The 20,090-nt window shown below is 42.8% G+C and overlaps 1 protein-coding gene across 2 annotated transcripts in view; it reads left to right on the top strand.

The window, feature by feature from the left end:
* Nucleotides 1-20,090, top strand: part of EXPH5 (exophilin 5) — a 36,273-nt gene that overhangs the window by 3,485 nt on the left and 12,698 nt on the right. Inside the window, exons 1-3 of one of the 2 annotated variants that reach the window (XM_069883451.1) lie at nt 1,365-1,491; nt 16,549-16,706; nt 19,047-19,191. In XM_069883451.1, coding sequence (XP_069739552.1) covers nt 16,658-16,706; nt 19,047-19,191 — 194 coding nt within the window. In that variant the 5' untranslated portion in view covers nt 1,365-1,491; nt 16,549-16,657. Of the gene's footprint in view, nt 1-1,364; nt 1,492-16,548; nt 16,707-19,046; nt 19,192-20,090 lie in introns of those variants that run through there. The other variant, XM_069883450.1, reaches the window with a different exon arrangement.

The following is a 20,090-nucleotide window of genomic DNA, read 5'->3' on the forward strand; positions in this document are numbered from 1 at the left end:
CTCCCTGTTTTGCCTGATGCCCCAGCGCATCCTCCAGGTACCATCGGCCCTTTCTCTGCTTCCTTAGCAGGCTTCAGACCTCTGTGCCTGGCTTGGAAGACCTCTCAAATTTTGCTTTTCCTTTTGTACAGACATGAAATGTATGACCTGTTGGACCTCTGTTTGTCCTTCTTACTGACAGGGAGCTGAGCTCCTGATGTGCCCTGAGCTGCTGATTCCCAGGGCTGCACTTTTTTGCCTGTTACTCCTTTCTAGAGCCCTCTCGTGGCTCCTCTCAGCAGCACCTTTGACTACCAACAGCAAACCAACCCTACCTGACTCCCTCTCTCATGAAACAGGTTCACATAAGCAACGACAGTCAGCTTTTGTGTAACTCACGTGAATTTTCACTGCCATATACTCTGAAAAATAATGTAGAAACTTCATACTTAGTAATCGTGCATTTAATAATTTAAAAGAAAAAATGCACATCAGTTTTTGACTTGGGTACCACCCAGCTTCAGTATTCTTTGTTGTTCATCAAATCCGGTCTCAATCATGATACCAACTTGGAGAAAAACACATTTACCCTAAGTGTTAGCATGGGAGAAAAAACGCAATATAGGGCCTGTATATCTGTATACATGCATTATTTCATAATAGTAATTGCAATATTAAGATGAAAGTCCAACTTGGTCACTAAATGCAAATTTTAGTAAGCCTGGTTAATGAAATTTATGATTTTGCAGATGCTTGTGGAAGCAGGTTCCTTCTCCTAAATATTGCAACTATGGTTAGATGTCCAGGAGTAGACGGGGAGGAATCCAGAGTGTTCAGAGGACAATATCATGTTCAGGTGGCTCCCTAAAAATTCAGTTTCCGTAAGAACACAGTGAGTGCCTGCTGTAGGCACAGGTCAGCTTCCCATATGTCTGGAAATCATGACATAAAAACATTCCAGGTCTTATTCAACTTCTAGTTTTAGGGCTTCAGGGTGCATCTGGCTCATTTTCTTAAGCTTTGTTCGGCAGCTGCTGGGGACAGAAATTAAAAGAGAATTGTCAGCTGATGTTTACATGCAGAGCCCCAGGTCCCAGAGGCTTAGCAGACCTGTAGGTGCTTCTCTTCACTCCTTTCTCCAAGAAGCCAGTGGGCAGAGTGACAAGTGAGGCTGGCTGGGCTGCTTCCAGTCTCCTCAGGACAGCACCTCGGAGCCCGGCGGGTCGCAGAGAGACTGGAGTCTCTGCAGGAAGGCTCCCCAGGAATAGGACATGAAGCTGTGGGATGCAGAGGTGGAGCTTTTTATCTCCAAGGCAGCTCCTCCCTCTGCAGAGTGTGGAGAAGCACACAGGTGTCCTTCCAGTCAGCTTTGAGGTTCCGATGCTTCAGAGTGTCTCATTACTGGTTGTCGAGATGCACCTCCACTGCTGAAACAGTACCAGGGTTCAGAGAAGGCAGCTGAGATAAGAGGAGCCTGGAGACATGGATCCAGCTACTTAAAAGAGTCAGCAGGTAGGGGGGCTCTGGCATGGGGGGAGGTAGCTGGTACATTTGCAGGTTGTCCAAACGGCAGTTTGGAGATACAGCAGAAGAGCTGTGGGTAAACAGAGAATCTATTTAAACGGGTTGAAGAGCTCGGAATTCTTTAATTAATAACTTTTATTTAGATTTATATGTTTTATATAATATGCCTATTATGACTACATACAATAGCCTTGTGCTGGTTTAGTTTCTTGATCCTTGAGAAAGAATGAGATATTGTTGTCTTCACTTTCAAATGAGACACTGAAAGTAGCTGAGAGGCTGAGCCCCTGAACAGGAAAATGGACCTACCTCCCTGAATAGCAGTCTGCCTGCTAGATCATGTTTCAAGCAGTAACTAGGTCTGTATTGTGTAAGGATTCTTTTCTTTTTAATACTGGAAATAATGGAATAATGAAAAAAAGTAATTACAAGCTGTAGAATGTATCTTAGGCATTAGCCACTGTCTATGAATGGAAACTGTAAAAAAAAAAAAAGGAAAGGAAAATAGAGCTTTTAGGAGAGAAGAACACTTATTCCCTTTGATTTAAATAGTTTTGCTTATTTCCAGACTGGTTTATGCTTTTTTGATTTTTTTTTTATTTAGTAAATTTATTCTCATGGCAGCAAAACAGAGGGGTTTTTTTAACTTATCCTCAAATTTAAAGATTAAAAGCAAAAGAAATATGGTGGTCCGCACCACTGGCTGTTCCTCTCAAAGTGACCCATTAACAATATATGATTCTTGTGGCAATGATGAATCCCCTCCTGACAGTCTCTACAACAAATCATTTGGACATAGATATTTGTTGCAGGAACGTAGCTCTTCTTATTACCTTATGGCAGATCATTTACCCAGTTCATTGTTTGTTGCAAGTAATTACTTATTGTATTCTCTCTACTGACATTTGCTCTCAGGGATCTGGCAATAGAAAGTGGGAGTAAAATGCTGTGTGAAGAATGTATTTTTTCACCGTTTTCTATACTCCTGACCTTGGAAGGCATTTGTTGCAGAGGTGCAGAAACACCTTTTTTGTGCTTCAATTATTTTGGTTTGCTTATGGTTTGAGTGGTCTAACATTGCAGCCTTTATTTTGGCTTATTTACAGAAGCAGTCCTGTTGACACTCTCACAGCCTCCTGGAGACTAAGAGTAACTTCTTTGGTGTTAGAGATCTAGATTAGGGGCCCAGCTCCTTATAATGATAAAGAATTTTCAGAATCAACCCCAAAATACCCATAAGCTGCATGGGTGAGGAGAGCCAGCAGAATACCAGGACAGCACCACTTGGGTATATTGTTGTTCCAGTGGAGCTCCCTCCCTGAACAAAGTATTAATAAAGAAATTCTTTCATAAGAGATACTCCACCCGGGATGTTTCAGAGACCAGATGTTCTATTGTCCTGTTTGTGGAGGAGTTACTATTATTATTTACTACTGATACTGTGCCGCTGGCGTCTTTAGTGGTTTGTAAACACTTGTGAAAACAGGTCCTTGAAGCCCTGAAGTGCTAATATGCTAAACAAGTGCGAATAGAAGCAAAAAATGGCAGGGAAGACTGTAATTTTAAAACCTTTACTCCATTTGGTAAACAATTACTGTGATAATACCACTTTGGGACTCCCTTTGTTCAAGTGGCGGTGTTATAACCAAAGACAAAATTAGTTGAATTGCATATTAAGTTTTTTCCTCCTCGCTTTCTTTGGATTATCCTATCTCATGGTGAGGCCTGGAGTCAAGGACTTATCTTTTCATCAGTGCTAACAGAGGGTCAATCCTTTCCTCCAAAGCTTTGCACTTCTTTCTGAGAGCAGAGTGTTCCTACAGCATCTGTGGCGCAGAAGGAGACCCAGGAGCACCTTTGTGGTGTGTTATGTTTGGAAGAGCCTCTCTGCTAGTGCACTGAATATATTTCTTCTTTCTTCACATTATTGGGGTCACAGGGGCTCCCCATCATCATGGTGATGATACAGGGTCAAGGTCAAGCCGTGAAGTCACATCATGGTCATGCTTAGTGATAGTGACCAGAGTTAACCACGACCCCGTGATGTCCAGGCAGGTCAAGGGTGAGGTGGCCAGGCTGAAGACAGTTTGAGACGGCAGCTCAGCAGTCAAAGCCCAGATCAGTGGGGCAGTGGCTGTGCACATCTTGCATCTCACCCACCTCACGCTGGAGCTGGGGCAAGCCCCAGTGGGACAGCCTCCACTTAAAAGCAGCTCCTAGGGGAAGGAGGGGCAGCCCTTGCTGAGGTTTCTGGCTCTCTTCATGACAACCTTCTCTAAGGCCACCAGCTCTGGCCCTGAGCCCTGGCAGCCTAACCCACAGAAGCAGGAAGGACACACTCAGGGCATTTATACCCATCCTCATTCAAAACAGACCTTGTGTCAGGGCTCAAAATAATAATTTGCATTTTCACGTGACAAAATACTGTAAAAATGAAAATCACAATGATTACTATTACTATCTAGCCCACTGGAGCTGCCAAAAAGAATGTATTGTTGAAACTGATTAGATTTAAGCCAAGGCTTAATGTTAAGCCCATGGGTAGACATTTTCTAAGTACAAGCTTAATGGCAAAAGTAGAATTAATTGAGATTTATCTATATGTATAAATTGACCAGACTTCAAGAATAAATAGGTCACACACAGCGGTACAAGCCAGCATTAGCTACTGAGTAGACAGTCAATATGGGGAGTTATTCTGGAATAGCTAATGCACAACAGTCCAATTTTGTTAGTTTTTCTGTGGAGCTGTGACCTAGTTAAGGACTTGTGCACCTTGTAGGAAGTCTGCGTTTCTCAGGTTTGACCTTTCCTGTAGTAATGTTCTCAACAGCCTCTTGTCTGCCTCTTCAAGTGCAGAAGTTAAAATAATAATTGGAACTGGAAATGGCCATCAGGGGGAAGAACACAGCCTCCCATACTGAGCGAACAAAAAGTCACGGAGATGCATGAGGAATTGAAATGCTGAAAACATCAGCAAAGTATGGTCACTCTTACTTTACCTCAGCTTTCTTATATGTACCAATTAAAGGTTGTTTGCAATGCCAGTGGCATGCGTGGTATAATCACTGAGCCTCTGGAACGTAATGCCAGTGAGGTGTAACACACGCTGCCTTTCATCGCTGTAATGACTATCAGTATGCTGTGAGCAGTCTTGGAGGGACCCCAGAAATGTTTTCAGGTGCTGACAGCTTCTACAGACTCTCTGTGGCCCAGCACCTTCAAGTCCACATGCGTATTTCAGAAATATTAAATTGGTTATGCCAGGAAGTCAAAAAAAGAAGTGTTGCATGGGAACATGTCTGACTGATGCTCAGTGGCTGAAGTACCTCCCTTGGTACTGGCACAGCTCTGCTTCAGTGGTGTGTTTGTGCCTTGTAATCCTGTCAGCGTATGCTTTCCATGGTGAAGCCCGAAGTGCTGGAGTTTTGCTGGATTTGGTACCCCAGGTACTTCAGATTCTTGGATCCATCTCGACGTGCAGCACTTGCACCTCTTGTAGATGTGGCTCTTGGAGATCAGGCTTGCTGGGCTGGATGTCAAGATTTCAGCTGGTGTTACCTAGTTTGCATCAGACACTGTTTTGACAACATTTGAAAAATGTTGCATGCATGCATCTCCTTTTCTTCTTCAAAATTTAGGTTCTGTCAGTGGTTTATGTATCCTGAATTTAATCATCCTTTAAAATCTTTTTGCTCTCTGAATCTAGTTTTCAAATCAAGTGGAGTTTAGTCCAGTAGAGTTCTGAGGCACAGAGATTCCATTTTCTTCTGTGTTCTGCAACTTTGACACAGGACTATGTAGACTAAGGATTGACCTCTGTTCAGTCTTTCCTGTACTTCTTTTAAGTTGAAAAATTACTTAATTCCCTGGAGCTGACAGCCTGAAAAGTATCATAACTTACAGGTTTCATGTGAGAAATGCATTAAAGCAAGTAGGGAAAAATTGGGAATTTTTCCTGGTGATTTGTGCATCTAAATGTTCATGTGAAATATATTTCTAATCCTTCCCTGCAGTTAGATTATGATGATAACACTGTTAAATGTAATAAGATGTATTTAAATGCCTGCATCTTAAACTCCTACCAGAAACTGTATTCCTTTTATCACTCTTACCTCAAAAATAAATAGGTGGATGTACTGGTACCATATTGTCACCACGCACATCAAAACCAGAAAACAAAAGCTAAGAGTAAATGATGAAAAGTGCAGTCTGCTTGCATTTTATTGCATATAAATAACACACAGTTTAATTTGTGGTTGAATAATTAAGGAACTGCAATACTTCTGCTTGCTGTATCTGTGGTTTTCCAGATACAAGGGCCTGAGTGCAGAGAGCTGCAGGGTGGCTGGGAGGCTCTGTGGTCTGTTTCTTCCTACATTATCGACTTGTGTGTTCTTACATATATATTTGTATGTCTTTAAGTGTATATATAAAATTATGTATATATATAAAAATATTATATTTTAAAGTATTATTATACAACAATATTTCTATTTCCATTGGAAGAGTTGTGATGAATTATGAGATTATGAGATTCTGAGCTGATATAGCAGCAGATCTGTGTAAGTATGTATTATATACATATATGTAAGCATTTTATTTCCAGATGAAAAGCATCTGCTATGTCAAATTCTAGAGCTTACATTAATTCTCATGATTGCTTTCCTTAATTCTAAGTAATGTAAATGAGGCTTTTGTAGTGTTACAGTAACACATAAAGTGTGTGCAGGTACATTCTGACCTTCTGTCTCGCTTCTGTTGACCAGAATATTCCTTCAGCTCTGCATGAGACTCTGCACAGTTACCTGAAATTGTATTTTGAGAGCCCTAGGCTTCAAGCTTGGCTCTGTACAAACAAATGGCTAAGCCTGTCTGGTGCCCCTCAGTTTTAAAGCTCTGTCGAGATCCCTGGGCTTTCATATGCAAACCTGCTTGCAGAGATGAGACGTTGGTCTTCATTTGAAACCAATTTCCCTCACTCAGAGTTCTCGCTTGGCCTGTGTCCCTTACTTGTTTTTCCCCTTATACTGTTAACAAGGAAAGGTTTTGCATAACGAAAGTCGTACAGTAACACGAAGAATAGCATCTACCTTGTATGTCTTTGCAAGGCAATTAAGTTTATAATACATAGCTGAACTGTAAATTACTTGCATGGATGGCTGTCTCTTTGCATGCTATCAGTATTTATAGAAGGTCTCAACTGGCAGCTCTACCCTGGCAGAGTAAATATGTTTGCTGTTAATCATTAGCTTTAGATATGCTAGGAGACCTAAGAAGATGTGATCCCCAGCCTTCCAACCTATCATATGGCACTCATGGTATACGTCTGTGTTTCTGTGTAAGATCTCCGTGACAGAAATTCAGGAGCCCAAAACTTAGTCTTGTCATGCAATGTTTTTGGTTTGAGACTACAAACAAATTGGAGTGGAGAATTATGCCCATTGCACCTTTTAGCATTTATTAATGCTAATGGGAATTCCTATTAATGAAGTTATGTCATTAGAGATATTAATTACTACATTAAGAAGCTATGTGACACACTTTAAAAATGATAGGTAGCTTTCCTTTCCATTGCATCATGGATTTGTTTTGTTATTACCATATAAAATAGGTAAGCAGCTTGTAAGTATTGACAGCCTAATAAAATAACACCCTTTTTCTTTGACCTGTCATTTGCAGACTGTACAGAGAGATCGTAAATCATCTGTAAAACATTCTGAGTGGAGCTTTCCATGTTTCACACTTACTGTAGAGGAAATGGCAGAGAGTCAGCCTGAGTCACTGACTGTTGTGACATTACTAGCGGTGTTTCATCTCATTCCCTCTTGCTGACCAGCTGCACAAGGACTAAAAGATTTCATATTCTAAGTATGTATAAACTCAATTAAAAGATATATATGTACAGTCTTTTCTGTTTGTTACAGCAGGGCTGAAATAACGTTTTCACTGTAAAACCAGGGTAGCTGCTAAAGAACTAGTTTCATGTTAAAAGTAATGTTTTGAGGCATTTTTACGGCTTGAGATGTATGATTAATCACCCTCGGTTCCTGTGTTTTCCAATGCTCTGTGCTTAACAACTTAACTTTATGAAGACAGTCATTGAGCTGCTGATTTCTGAGCTTTAACTGAGAACTTCTGATTCCTGAGCTGCCAGAGTAGAGAAGAGTTATGTGGTCAGCATGAGAATGAACCTCATCCTTGCTCTTGCATTTCCTAGTTTTCTGTTTCAAAGGAAAGTGTCAGTCTGTGCTCTTGGCCAGGGGAACAGACAGAAGCTTTGAGGGCAAATGGTGTGTTTGACTCAGCAAAAGAAAAGAGCATCTAGATGAAGTCACCTGCGGTAAATTTATTTCATACAGCTTAATATAAGAAGTTAATGATTTGGGAAAAAACAAAGGTAACTTTTAGCCACTTTAACTTTTAGAGGGTGCTTAAGTTAAAAAGATTGTAGACACAAAAGACATTGAGAGTAACAGAGTGGAAAGAAGTATTCAACTCTTCTTGGGAGTCTGATGAGAATGTTTGTGTATGCTGATAGTCTCGTTGTCTTTACGAATTGGGTGTAGTGAATGTACACGTTGCCAGCATGTTAGTCTGTCTCAAAGCAGGTGATCAGCTTTTATTTAAACGAGTAAATCTGCTGAATAGAGGTAGTGTAATAATGTCAGGTTTTGTGATTTTTCTAGTTTTCAATTAGAAAGAAGAGAGGTGGAATATTTGGAAGTATTTTCCCCATGAATAAGCAGGGTAGAACTTCAATAAGGGCAGAAAAGATGTTCTGCCTTTACCTCACATGTTCTCTGCCTGTATCCCTGACACACATGACAAGATTTAGTGTGTGAAGCTGATGTCTTTTTCCAGTAAAGTGTTCTGGAGACAAAATGACATTTACTGTTTGCAGCTATCTGCTTAAGAAGCCCTACTTGCTGCTTCAAAGGGTGCTACAGAATGCGTATCAAAATCATGTGCAGAAGTGGTATCTTTGTGTTTAAAGTACTCCTGTCTATGAAGCGTACACTCTGGGAGGAGAAACTAGAGAATTCCTTTTCCACTTTCTCTCTTCTTCTGTCTTGTGTTTTTGCATGTTTCTAGAATCCAGATATTTAGGGATAATTATGAGCTGGCAACTTGATGTGTCCATCAAAGGGAGATTGAAAACATACCCCATGCAGTTCAGTGCTGGGCTGTGAAGCGTTTCCCTTGTCCTTCAGGGGAACCTTTCTTGGTGCTTCCGGTTACTCCTTTCCATCCAGGGCTGTCACCACTAGGTGACTGTCCAGCAGCCTCACCTGATGCCAGTTCAGGACAGTGAAAGTCCTTCCATTACATTTATTAGTACTGGGGTCATGGTCAGAAAGAAACATCAAAGCAACGCACTCTTCAGTCTTGCTTGTTGTGGCACGTCCTCTTTGCTGGCAGATGTCTTCAGTTGTATTGGTCACATACTCAGACAAATACGTCTTCTGAAGGCACCTTAATGGACATTAAACAATCAATATATAATAGAAAAAATGACAGCAGCAGTACTAACAATGAAAAGGGATAGAATCATAGAATAGCTTGGGTTGGAGGGGACCTTAAAGATCATCCAGTTCCAATCCCCTGCCATGGGCAGGGACACCTCCCACTAGACCAGGTTGCCCAAGGCCCCATCCAACCTGGCCTTGAACACCTCCAGGGATGGGGCAGCCACAGCTTCCTTGGGAAACCTGTACCAGTGCCTCACCACACTGATGGTGAAGAATTTCTTCCTTATGTCTAGTCTAAATCTGCCCCTGTCCAGTTTATACTCATTGCTCCTAATAGAATCATAGAATAGTTTGGGTTGGAAGGGACCTTAAAGACTTAGGTAGAGAACTAATATTTGGGGCAAAGAGAAAATTAGTTATGAGTGGTTGATTAGAAACAGCCTAGCAGGTTAGATTCCAGCATTATTGCCAATGCAAATTTTGTTCCTCAAATGAAGGAAGCCTTGGTTTACCAGATAATTACTGCAGAAATGCTTAATTACAAATATAAAAGCCAAAGGAAAAATAACTGCATTTTCAGTTAGATCTTTTTACACTGTCTTTGTAGTGTGTGGAGCCAAAACATGGGAGTCAATTTTCCTCTCTGATTCACCTATTTTACATGTAACAATGAAGCTGCCTTGGATTATTGACATTAGCCAAACAGAAAAGACTAAGAAAGGAAAATAAACAAAGGGTTGCTTTAATGTGTAAAGTCAAATGTCTAAAGGAAAAATGTACCAGCTACTAAGAATAAAGACTACTTGGAAAATGGCCCTGTTGTGTCTAACATGCTAGGAAACAGTATCTTGGCTCTGTGTATCTTCACATCTCTTCCTGGTAAGATTAACCTGCCACAGAAGCTTCTCTGGCACCTTGGAAACCAGAGTGGGGTTTTTTACTGCATTATATGTTTATGTGAAATGGCAGATGATAATTTTTTCAAATTACTTCAGCTATGGTAGTCTTTGCTGCTCTCAGTAATGCTTCTTCCCCTCCTTCCACCCCCCAGCCCCGTCTTTTAAAGTAAAGTGGCAACTTGGTGATTTGTCTTTAAATTATTTTTATAAAATTAAAAGGAGCTATAAGTAAGAAAATATTCTTGCCTATGCATTTTAGAGCTACCCATGGCTGTGATATGGGCAGAATTTTCTAGAAAATGAACTGGTCATAGAAATGCTAGAGATGCACGGTTCACCATAATGCATAAAGCAACGGCAAGGTGATAAGTGGAATCAAAACAACTAGAAAAGAGCAAATTCTTTAGGCACTATTTCTTAGCCTTTTTTCACTGACAGAGTAAGGAATGTAAACAGAGTGAAGACATTAGCTTGTTTTAGGTAACTGTATTTGCGAATTAACTGCCCTGCTGTGGGTTTTTATCTAATGCTTTCAGCACTGGTTTATATGCAATCCTTTCAGCCGTGTTTTCTCAGACACTGAGAGCTTTGATCCGGCGAGCAAATACTGGCCTGCAAATCACAGAATCACAGAATCACAGAACAACCAGGTTGGAAGAGACCCACCGGATCATCGAGTCCAACCGTTCCCATCAAACACTAATCCTTGGCCTGGTGCAATCCCTCATGCTCCATAGCTGCTGTGTGTCTGTCCTCTCATAAGGTGTGTGGTAAGAGTCATTTAGGGCCAAATCCTGCTTCTGCTGAAGCCAGTAGGAACTATTTTTCCTGCTCTGGCAGAAGTGGGATTGAGTTCTCTGTACCTTGCAAACAGCAGAGTTGTCCCCAGGTGTCCTCTTTGGCAACCTAGTTTCTACTGCCTCACGCATTTGTCTCCTGCTTTATATTCAGGATGAAGACAGTAGAGAAAATACCTTTCCTCTTACAGTAGCAATTAAAGCTCCTTATTATCCCAACAGGAAGTGGCAGGGAGAGGCTACAGCGCTTTTCACCGTCTTTATGATAACCCACATGAAAGTTGAGTACATCCAAACACGTAGGTTAACTTTTCCCCGGAGACATCTGTGTAAGAAATACTGGGGCATCCTTGTGCCAATAAGGAAGAGATGTTTTTAAAAACAGTGCAAAGGAATTGCTCCCGAGTGATTCATTAGTTTATATGCTGTGTAGATGGGAAAAGGTAACGAGGTGTAGCCTGTGAGGTCATTTAGGATTGCTGCCTGCTCCAGTTTGTGGAGCAGTCTGCTGTGAGTTCTCCTGGGAATGGAGTTACCTTTAATTCTGCAATAGCTTACAGGCATTTTTCTCAGTCATAATGATGTTTTCTCCTCTCAAAGTGGCTCTGAGTGTCCAAAGTGGCTGTAGAGAAATGAGGAGGAAGGATGGATGGAGCAGACAGAGAAGAAGGATTAGTACATTTAGCTTAGAGGGCATTAGGTGTTTTCACTCTCCTACAGAGCAATGTCTCAATATATAATTTGCAATCGAAGTAACAATAGCGCTGCCTCAAAGGCAAGTTCATTGCAATAATGACTGCAGATACCATCTTCGGCTGTAATTGTTTCTTGAGACGGGCCTTCCTTCTAGTTCACAACTGTCATGCATTAGGATCATGAGGGGGCATGTAGACTTGACAGAGCAGGTATGTAGGGAAATGATGTGGTTTGGCTAGGAGCCGTCACAAATGAGTAATATTTAATAGCCGTGTGATATTGCGATTACATATTCATGTTATTTGGTACTTCCATAACTCTACATATAGGATGCGTGTGTGTGTAAATGTAAATATGCACAAGCAATTTAAAGGGTTTATTTCATGAGTTCAGGATGACAGCACAATTCAAAAGCTGCACGTTCACAGATGAGTACAGGTAATGCCAGACATGCATGAAGAAGGACTATACAATATTTAAATGTTAGTGTTGGTGATTGTGCAAGATTTTTAATACGCTTTTCAGATAAAGGCATGTTCGTACAATGCCTGATATGATCCATGTGAGAGTGAGTGTGCGTTTTGGTGATCTGTATGAGGGGGACTGAGTGCTCCTTCAGTAAGTTTGCAGATGACACTAAATTGGGTGAGAGTGTTGATCTGCTTGAGGACCGGAAGGCTTCACAAAGGGATCTGGACAGGTTGGATCAGTGGGCTGAGGCCAGTTTTATAAGGTTCAACAAGGTCAAGTGCTGGGTCCTGCACTTTGGTCACAGGAACCCCATGCAATGCTACAGGCTTGGGGACAAATGGCTGGAAAGCTGCCTGGTGGAAAAGAACCTGGGCTGTTGGCCAACAGCCAGCTCAACATGAGCCAACAGCGTGTACAGGTGGCCAAGAAGGCCGACAGCATCCTGACTCATAACAGGAATGGTGTGAACAGCAAGAGTAGGGAAGTGATCGTTCTCCTCTACTCATCAGTGGTGAGGCCAATTCTTGAATACTGTGTTCAGTTTTGGGCACTTCCCTACAAGAAGGACATTGAGGTGCTGGAGCTTGTCTAGAGGAGGGCAACGAAGCTGGTGAAGGGGCTGGAACACAGGTCTTATGAAGAGCAGCTGAGGGACCTGAGGTTGTTTAGCCTGTGGAGAAGAGAAGGCTGAGGGGAGACCTCATTGCTCTCTATGACTACCTAAAAGGAGGTTGTAGTGAGGTGAGTGCTGGTCTCTTCTCCCAAGTTACAGGTGATAGGACGAGAGGAAATGGCCTCAAGTTGTGCCAGGGGAAGTTTAGACTGGGTATTAGGAAAAATTTCTTTACTGAAAGAGTGGTGAAGCATTGGAAGAGGCTGCCCAGGGAAGTGTTGGAGTCTCCATCCCTGGAGGTGTTCAGAAACCATGTAGATGTGGCACTCTAGGACATTGTATAATAGGCACAATGGTGTTGGCCTGGCAATTGTAATTGATGATCTTGGAGATCTTTTCCAACCTATGTTGATTCTATGGATTTTAAATGTTTTACTTCTCTCTAGAGAGGAAGAATGTGAATCACAGAATGATAGACTAGTTTGGGTTGGAAGGGACCTTGAAGAGCATCCAGTTCCAAACCCCTGCCATGGGCAGGGACACCTCCCACCAGATCAGGCTGCTCAAGGCCCCGTCCAACCTGGCCTTGAACACCTGCAGGGATGGGGCAGCCACAGCTTCCCTGGCCAGCGTGTGCCAGTGCCTCACCATCCTCATCATGAAGAATTTCTTCCTAATGTCTAATGTAAATCTTTCCCCCTCGAATTTAAAGCCATTGCGCCTTGTCTTATCACTACATGCATTTGTAAAAAGTCCCTCCCCAATTCCCTTGTAGCCCCTGTCAGGTACTGGAAGGCCACTCTAAGGTCTCCTCGGAGCCTTCTCTTCTCAAGGCTGAACAATCCCGACTGTCTCAGCCTCTCCTTGTATGGGTGGTGCTGCAGCCCTCTGATCATCTTTGTAGCCCTCCTCTGGACCTGTTTCAACAGTTCCATACCCTTCTTATGCTGGGGCTTCCAGAACTGGACACAATCATCCAGGTGAGGTCTCACAAGAGCAGAGTAGAGGGGCAGAATCCTCTCCCTCTGCCTGCTGGCCACACTTCTTTTGGTGCAGCCCTGGATGTGAAGCAAAGAGTTGAAGCAAAGAGGTGTTTTTGTGTGGGTGACTCCAGTTGTGGGTCAGTAGAATCATAGAATATATAGGCTGGAAAAGACTTCTTAGAATATTGAGTCCAACCATTCCTATCTGCCACTAAACCATGTCCCCTGGTGCAGCTTGAGGCCATTCCCTCTCGTCCTGTCCCCTGTCACTTGGGAGAAGAGGCCAGCACCCTCCTCTCCACAACCTCCTTTCAGGTAGTTGCAGAGAGCAATGAGGTCTCCCCTCAGCCTCCTCTTCTCCAGGCTAAACACCCCCAGCTCTCTCAGCCGCTCCTCGTAAGGCCTGTTCTCCAGCCCCCTCACCAGCTTTGTTGCTCTTCTCTGGACTCGCTCCAGAGCCTCAACATCCTTCTTGTGGTGAGGGGCCCAGAACTGAACACAGGATTGAAGGAGCGGTCTCACCAGTGCCGAGTACAGAGGGAGAAGAACCTCCCTGGACCTGCTGGTCACACCGTTTCTGATACAAGCCAAGATGCCATTGGCCTTCTTGGCCACCTGGGCCACTGCTGGCTCATGTTCAGTCGCTGTCAACCAACACCCCCAGGTCCCTCTCCTCCAGGCAGCTTTCTAGACAGACTTCTCCTAGTCTGTAGCACTGCACAGGGTTGTTGTGCCCCAAGTGCAGGACCTGGCATTTGGCCTTGTTAAACCTCATGCCATTGGACTCAGCCCAGCGGTCCAGCCTGTTCAGATCCCTTTGCAGAGCCTCCCGACCCTCCAGCAGATCGACACTTCCACCCAGCTTAGTGTCATCTTAAAACTTGCTCAGGGTGCGCTCGATGCCTTCATCCAAGTCATTGATAGAGATACCGGAGAGCCGGCTGCGGTTCTGCCCTGCTCCCACCAGGGGGCGCTGCTGCCCGCCGGGCGCTCACTGCGCTTCGTGCCGCCGCCGCCGGGGGGCGCTCGGAGCCTCCATCGCGGCTCCTTCTTACAGCCCGGGGTTGCAAAGCCCCCGGGGTGGGTGCGAGGAGCCGCTTCGGGCCTCCCGCAGAACTGCCTCGGGCTCGGGTTCCCGGCAAGCGCCGTGGCTGCAGCCACTCCCCGAACAGCTCATGCCTGGCGCGGCGCTGTAACTCCTCCTGGTGACTTGGATCCCGTTCGCGGAGCCCACGGGAGTGAGGTCATGAAGTTGGCGCTTGTGAGCGCTGTGTTCATCACCTCCTCCTGTTTCATATTTACTGCTGGGCTGTTTTCCAGGCTGCAGATGGCGTTGACGGTGTTCAGTCACTCCCATGGTGTGGTAACAGCTGCGATGATTAACACTTTTGCCTTTGTAATAAGTTTATTTAGAATCATAGAATAGTTTGGGTTGGAAGGGACCTTAAAGATCATCCAGTTCCAACCCCCCTGCCATGGGCAGGGACACCTCCCACCAGCCCAGGCTGCTCAAGGCCCCATCCAACCTGGCCTTGAACACCTCCAGGGATGGGGCAGCCACAGCTTCCCTGGGCAACCTGTGCCAGGGTCTCACCACCCTCATGGTGAAGAAATTCTTCCTTATATCAAGCCTAAATCTGCCCCTTTCCAGTTTACACCCATTCCCCCTCATCCTGTCACCACAAGCCTTTATGAACATTCCCTCTCCAGCTATCTTGTAGGCTCCTTTCAGGTACTGCAAGGTCACTATGAGATCTCCTTGGAGCCTTCTCCAGGATGAACAACCCCAACTGTCTCAGCCTGTCCTTGCATGGAAGGTGCTCCAGCCCTCTGATCATCTTTGTAGCCCTCCTCTGGACCCGTCCCAACAGCTCCATATCCTTCTTATGTTGAGGATTCCAGAACTGGACACAATCCTCCAGATGAGGTCTGACAAGAGAGGAATAGAGGGACAGAACCACATTCCTTGACCTGCTGGCCACGCTTCTTTTGATGCAGCCCAGAATACAGTTGGCCAAGTAATGTGGTCTCAGAGAATATGAGTTTTTATTTTCATTGATAACTGAAATAATTTATTTTCTCTGAGAGCATCTGTATTCCTAGACATGGGTTTTGCCACAGATTAAGATGGAAGATTTACATGAGAGCCTTGCTAAAACATCAGTATTACATCTCCGTATTGTGCGCAAAGTCCTGCTCTGTTGCCATCAGAATCGTTTGGGGTGTGGGTTTGCTGCTTTTGCATCTGCACTTTAGGCACTTGTGTGATTTAATTTGAAAACAAGTAAATTTGCATGTGCGTTGCACTATTCCAACTCTTTTGCAACTGTACCTTGTTCTTTTATGCCTGATAAACAATTCATTCCTCTGACCTCTTGGTCTAAAGCCTGAATTTGCTACTAATCATCTTCCTCAGTTGCAGCCACATGTGTGCAGCTTCTTCAGGCTCCACCTCTGCATGGCAGAACATTCATATTCATTGTTAGTTGCTTCTGTACATATTAAACACAGGCAGAATCGCTATGCAGCAGGGAAAGAAGAAAATGTGATAAACTTGTTGAACATGTTGGATGGATGCCTATTAGCTGAGCATACAAGTTATTATTCTCCTTTACATAGAAAACGTATGATGAGCACCTCACTGTCAGGGCCTCAGTAAGCTTCCTCTTGAAAATCGGAATAATCTTGTTATTGCTTCTGCTTAAATGAGTGAATAAATATTTCGAGAACTGCTTTGTTAGAGTATTATTTATTCTAATTTGAGTATTGGCTGAACTTAATCTTACTTTCAATTAGTTTTATCATATTTATGAATGATGACCTCATTTTTTGCAAGGAAGAATGATGCACTTCTTTGAGGCAGAGACTAATGCAATTTATGAGTTGTCCGCTTAACCTGGTCACATAATCTCATCGTTAAGCTGGAGAATTCTGCTGTCTCAAAAACTTTTATGTGATTGTGGTGATGTATCGTGTCCCACTGTGTCTTTTTATAAGTCATTCTATGTATAAATGTTCTGTAAATACTTAAATTAACAAGAGGAAGACTTCCTAATGATGTGCCTGCAATATCTAAAATGGCTTAAAAGTAAATTGTTTTTTTTTCCTTTCTAGCAAACTTCTGAAGAAAAAGAAGTCTGAAACAGGGCTGCAGGGAGTGACCGGAGAATGGTTTGAAGAAATACAAAGAAAAAAATTTCAGGATTACATTGATGTCAATAAGATGATAAAATCACCATTAGAGCATCAGCTAAGGAAGACCAACACCACCAGTAAGTTGCATTTTCCCAGTTCCTTATCTGCATGATAATGGTCACAAAACTAATGTCTTAGAGCATCTTAGAGTGTAATAACTAAGGAGTTTCTGAAACTGCATTGAATTTCTTCTCATGCCGAAGTTTTACCTAAGGTATCTTTTCAAAATGATTGTTTATTTAAGCACAGCTGGAAATCACAATAGAAAATCCCTGATATTCTTATCCTACATCTAAAATCATGGAACAGCCCGGGTTGGGAGGACATTGAAAGATCATCTTGTCCAACCTGGATGAGATTATCTACCATTCTGTCCAGCCACGTCTTGAATACTTCCAGAGATGGGGACTCCACCATGGCCCCAGGGATGTTGTTCCAGAGATTGATTATCCTTCCTGTAAAAAAATTCTTCCTTAATCAAGATGAAGTTGCTGTAATTATACTAAATACAGTGGTGGTTTCCCAATCAAAGACATAATGTTTATTTTTGTATAAAAACTGTTTCCTTTTTGCCTAGTTTTCTTAAAGAAACCAGGAGCACCTAGGTGGCATTTGGAGTAAGTAGGTAATCTGGGCTTGGGTGAGAGAGGTTTGACTATACCAGTGAAAACTTTTCCTGGTAACACAGAGATAAAAACATACCAGTGGTGATTATCAGGGAGAGTGACAAAGCCTGAAAAGTCGGACTGACCAGGAAGCAGCTTCTGGAGATCTCATTTCACAGGTTGCCCATGAGCATACACAAGAAACACAGCGTCTCTATACCAAGCATGGCATTCTGTCCTGTCTTTTTTTATCTTTCATCCAGATAGTTTTCATGCATAATATATCCTTTTATGCCATTTGCATTCCTGCATGTTTTTCATTGAGCTCTTCCTATTTGTGCTTCATAGCAACTGGAAGCAAAGTCATGTATTTCAAAAGAAAAGTCAAACACTAAATACTTTCCTGAAACTGCAGGCCTGCACAGGACGGATCTCTCCCTTTCCTGGTTTTCCCCAACATCCCCTCTAGTCCACAGCTATCTACTATTTTTCAGCGATGGTCTAGTTGATGCATTAGCTAGCTAAACTCTGTGCAATTGTTCTTTGGTATTTAACTTTGAAAGGTACTGTTTCTATTCCAGATCTGAAGAAGAGGTTGTGTGCCTCAGAGGCTTGTCTGGTATTTCTAATCGTATAAGTTAGTTTGATAAAAGGTACTACTTCTACCAGCAAGCCTTGCTCTGTCTGCATCCCTAGACCATCCTGACTACGGTAGAGTGCAGTTAGGACTCTCCTGGCGTCACCTTTATTGTCAAATCAAACAATGCCACCAAGAGGTTAGGCTCTGAAAAGGGTAAAGGATGCATCCATGATTGTCACTGAAGTGAAATCCATGTATTACACACAGGTTTTAAATTGCAGGATATGAGTTTTTCACTTCATTTTGGCCTAGGTGCAGAATTCTGCCTCTTGCTGTTGTTATTAGTGGCGCTTGGCTCTCACTTCTGGTTTTACTTTCTCACACAACTTACTGGTTAAGCCATTTTCAGGCTGTTGTACTGTTTCAGGCATGTGATGTGTTAAATGGGGGGGCAAAAAAAAGACGCAGTGTCTCATTCCTGAGTGAAGTCTTGTCTCCTTATTTCCTCTGGTTTTCTGTGGCATGTTTTAATAACAAACCCTGCATTTTCTTTCCCTAATCTCTGAGAAATACTTATTCTCTCCTTCATACCAGTTGCCAGCTGCTTTTACAGGTAGACTGGGTTTATGTTTCATTTGAAGAAATGAAATCACAACCCAAAGAAATCATTCATGATATCTTGCATTTAAAATACAGTTCTGATAAGCATTTTGTAGCAGGAAAAAATGTACTCCAGGGGCCATGGGAATCCCATAAGAAAGAATCACATGATACAGAAGACACTCAAAGCTGAATTACTGTTATGTAGTTACATTACAGTCTATTAAACCATTGTATATTCAGGGTTGTCATATTTATATTTCTTACAAAGGTGTAAAGAAAGTGACTAATGATTGTGGGTGCCTCAATTTTCAACTGTATAATTTGCCTATATTTTAAAATGGTTCTGGTTTTCAAACAGTTGAGTGCTGATTACTTTCTGAAAATCAGCCTCATTTGTCTCACATTTCACCCAAAATCAATAATACTTTTTGAAACTTTAGACCTGTTTATCTTTCTCTTAGTCTTCTAGTTAGTCATTATAAATGAGCACGTCAAAAAATGTGAATAAAACTGGATTTTCCTGGCATAAAAGGTAAGCAAAATAAAATTGTTTATGAAGACTTTTTATGTGTATTTTAATAGTGTTTAGTGAGAACCTGAAACAAATCAAATTCTTGTAATATTTTTAGGTCACAAAGAACTAAAAATGTCATCCCATACAAATAATCAAGCACAAAAGAACTCTTCAGCTTCCTTTCTGGGGTTCAGATCACCTTTTGCTTGGCTTTTCTCCTTTAGAAAATCAAGGAAAAACCAGGCTCAGAAGCAACCACGGTGAGTTTTAATCAGAACATACATTATTTCCAGCTTTTAAAAAAGTCTATGAATTGTTCTGTGTTTTGCTTAGAAAAATTTAAAATTATTTTTTCCATCTTTTGCCATTCATCTCACTGGAGAGACTGAAATTTTGCTTGGTCGTGTAATGGGACACTGACTGTTCTGTGTCAGAAGAATGAGGACTGAGTGGCAAGTAATAGATAATATCTCTCGGCTACATCTATTTTGGTCAGGTTTTGCATAAAGGCTTTAAGTGTAAGGAAGCCCCTAGACTTACCAGCAGCTGCATCCTAACTAATTCCCTCTCACGAGGACAAGATGTAAGGTGTGTGGGGATCTGGTGCCCTGTGGCTGTGAGATAAGAGGCAAGTGTATTTTTCCCAGGCCATGGCAGAGTAACAGCCCCAGGGAGCTCTGCTCTACCAGTTCCCACCATTTCTAGCCCAGAGGCAGCTTGTAGCTAGGCCTGTAGCTTTAGTTCTAGCCGGACAAACAAGGCATCTCTCCAGTGCTTTTGTCTTCTGTGCTTCGTCAGGGCTTCGGTTTCATCTGGATCTGAACCAAAGCTGGTCTTCTCTGCAGCTGCTGTTTGAAGAGCACCCTTCTCCCTTGCCATCTGCAGAGGAAAAGCTGTTGTTCAGAGGGAATGGGGTGAGAGCTGCACTCCAGCAGGTTCATAGAATCATAGAATCATCGGGTTCAAATAGACCCACTGGATCATCGAGTCCAACCATCCCTATCAAATACTAAACCATGTCCCTCAGCACCTCGTCCACCCGTCCCTTAAACACCTCCAGGAAAGGTGACTCAACCCCCTCCCTGGGCAGCCTGTTCCAGTGCCCAATGACCCTTTCTGTGAAGAATTTTTTTCTAATATCCAGCCTAAACCTCCCCTG

The sequence above is a fragment of the Phaenicophaeus curvirostris genome, chromosome 1, assembly GCF_032191515.1.
Source record: "Phaenicophaeus curvirostris isolate KB17595 chromosome 1, BPBGC_Pcur_1.0, whole genome shotgun sequence".
NCBI classification, from domain to species: domain Eukaryota; kingdom Metazoa; phylum Chordata; class Aves; order Cuculiformes; family Cuculidae; genus Phaenicophaeus; species Phaenicophaeus curvirostris.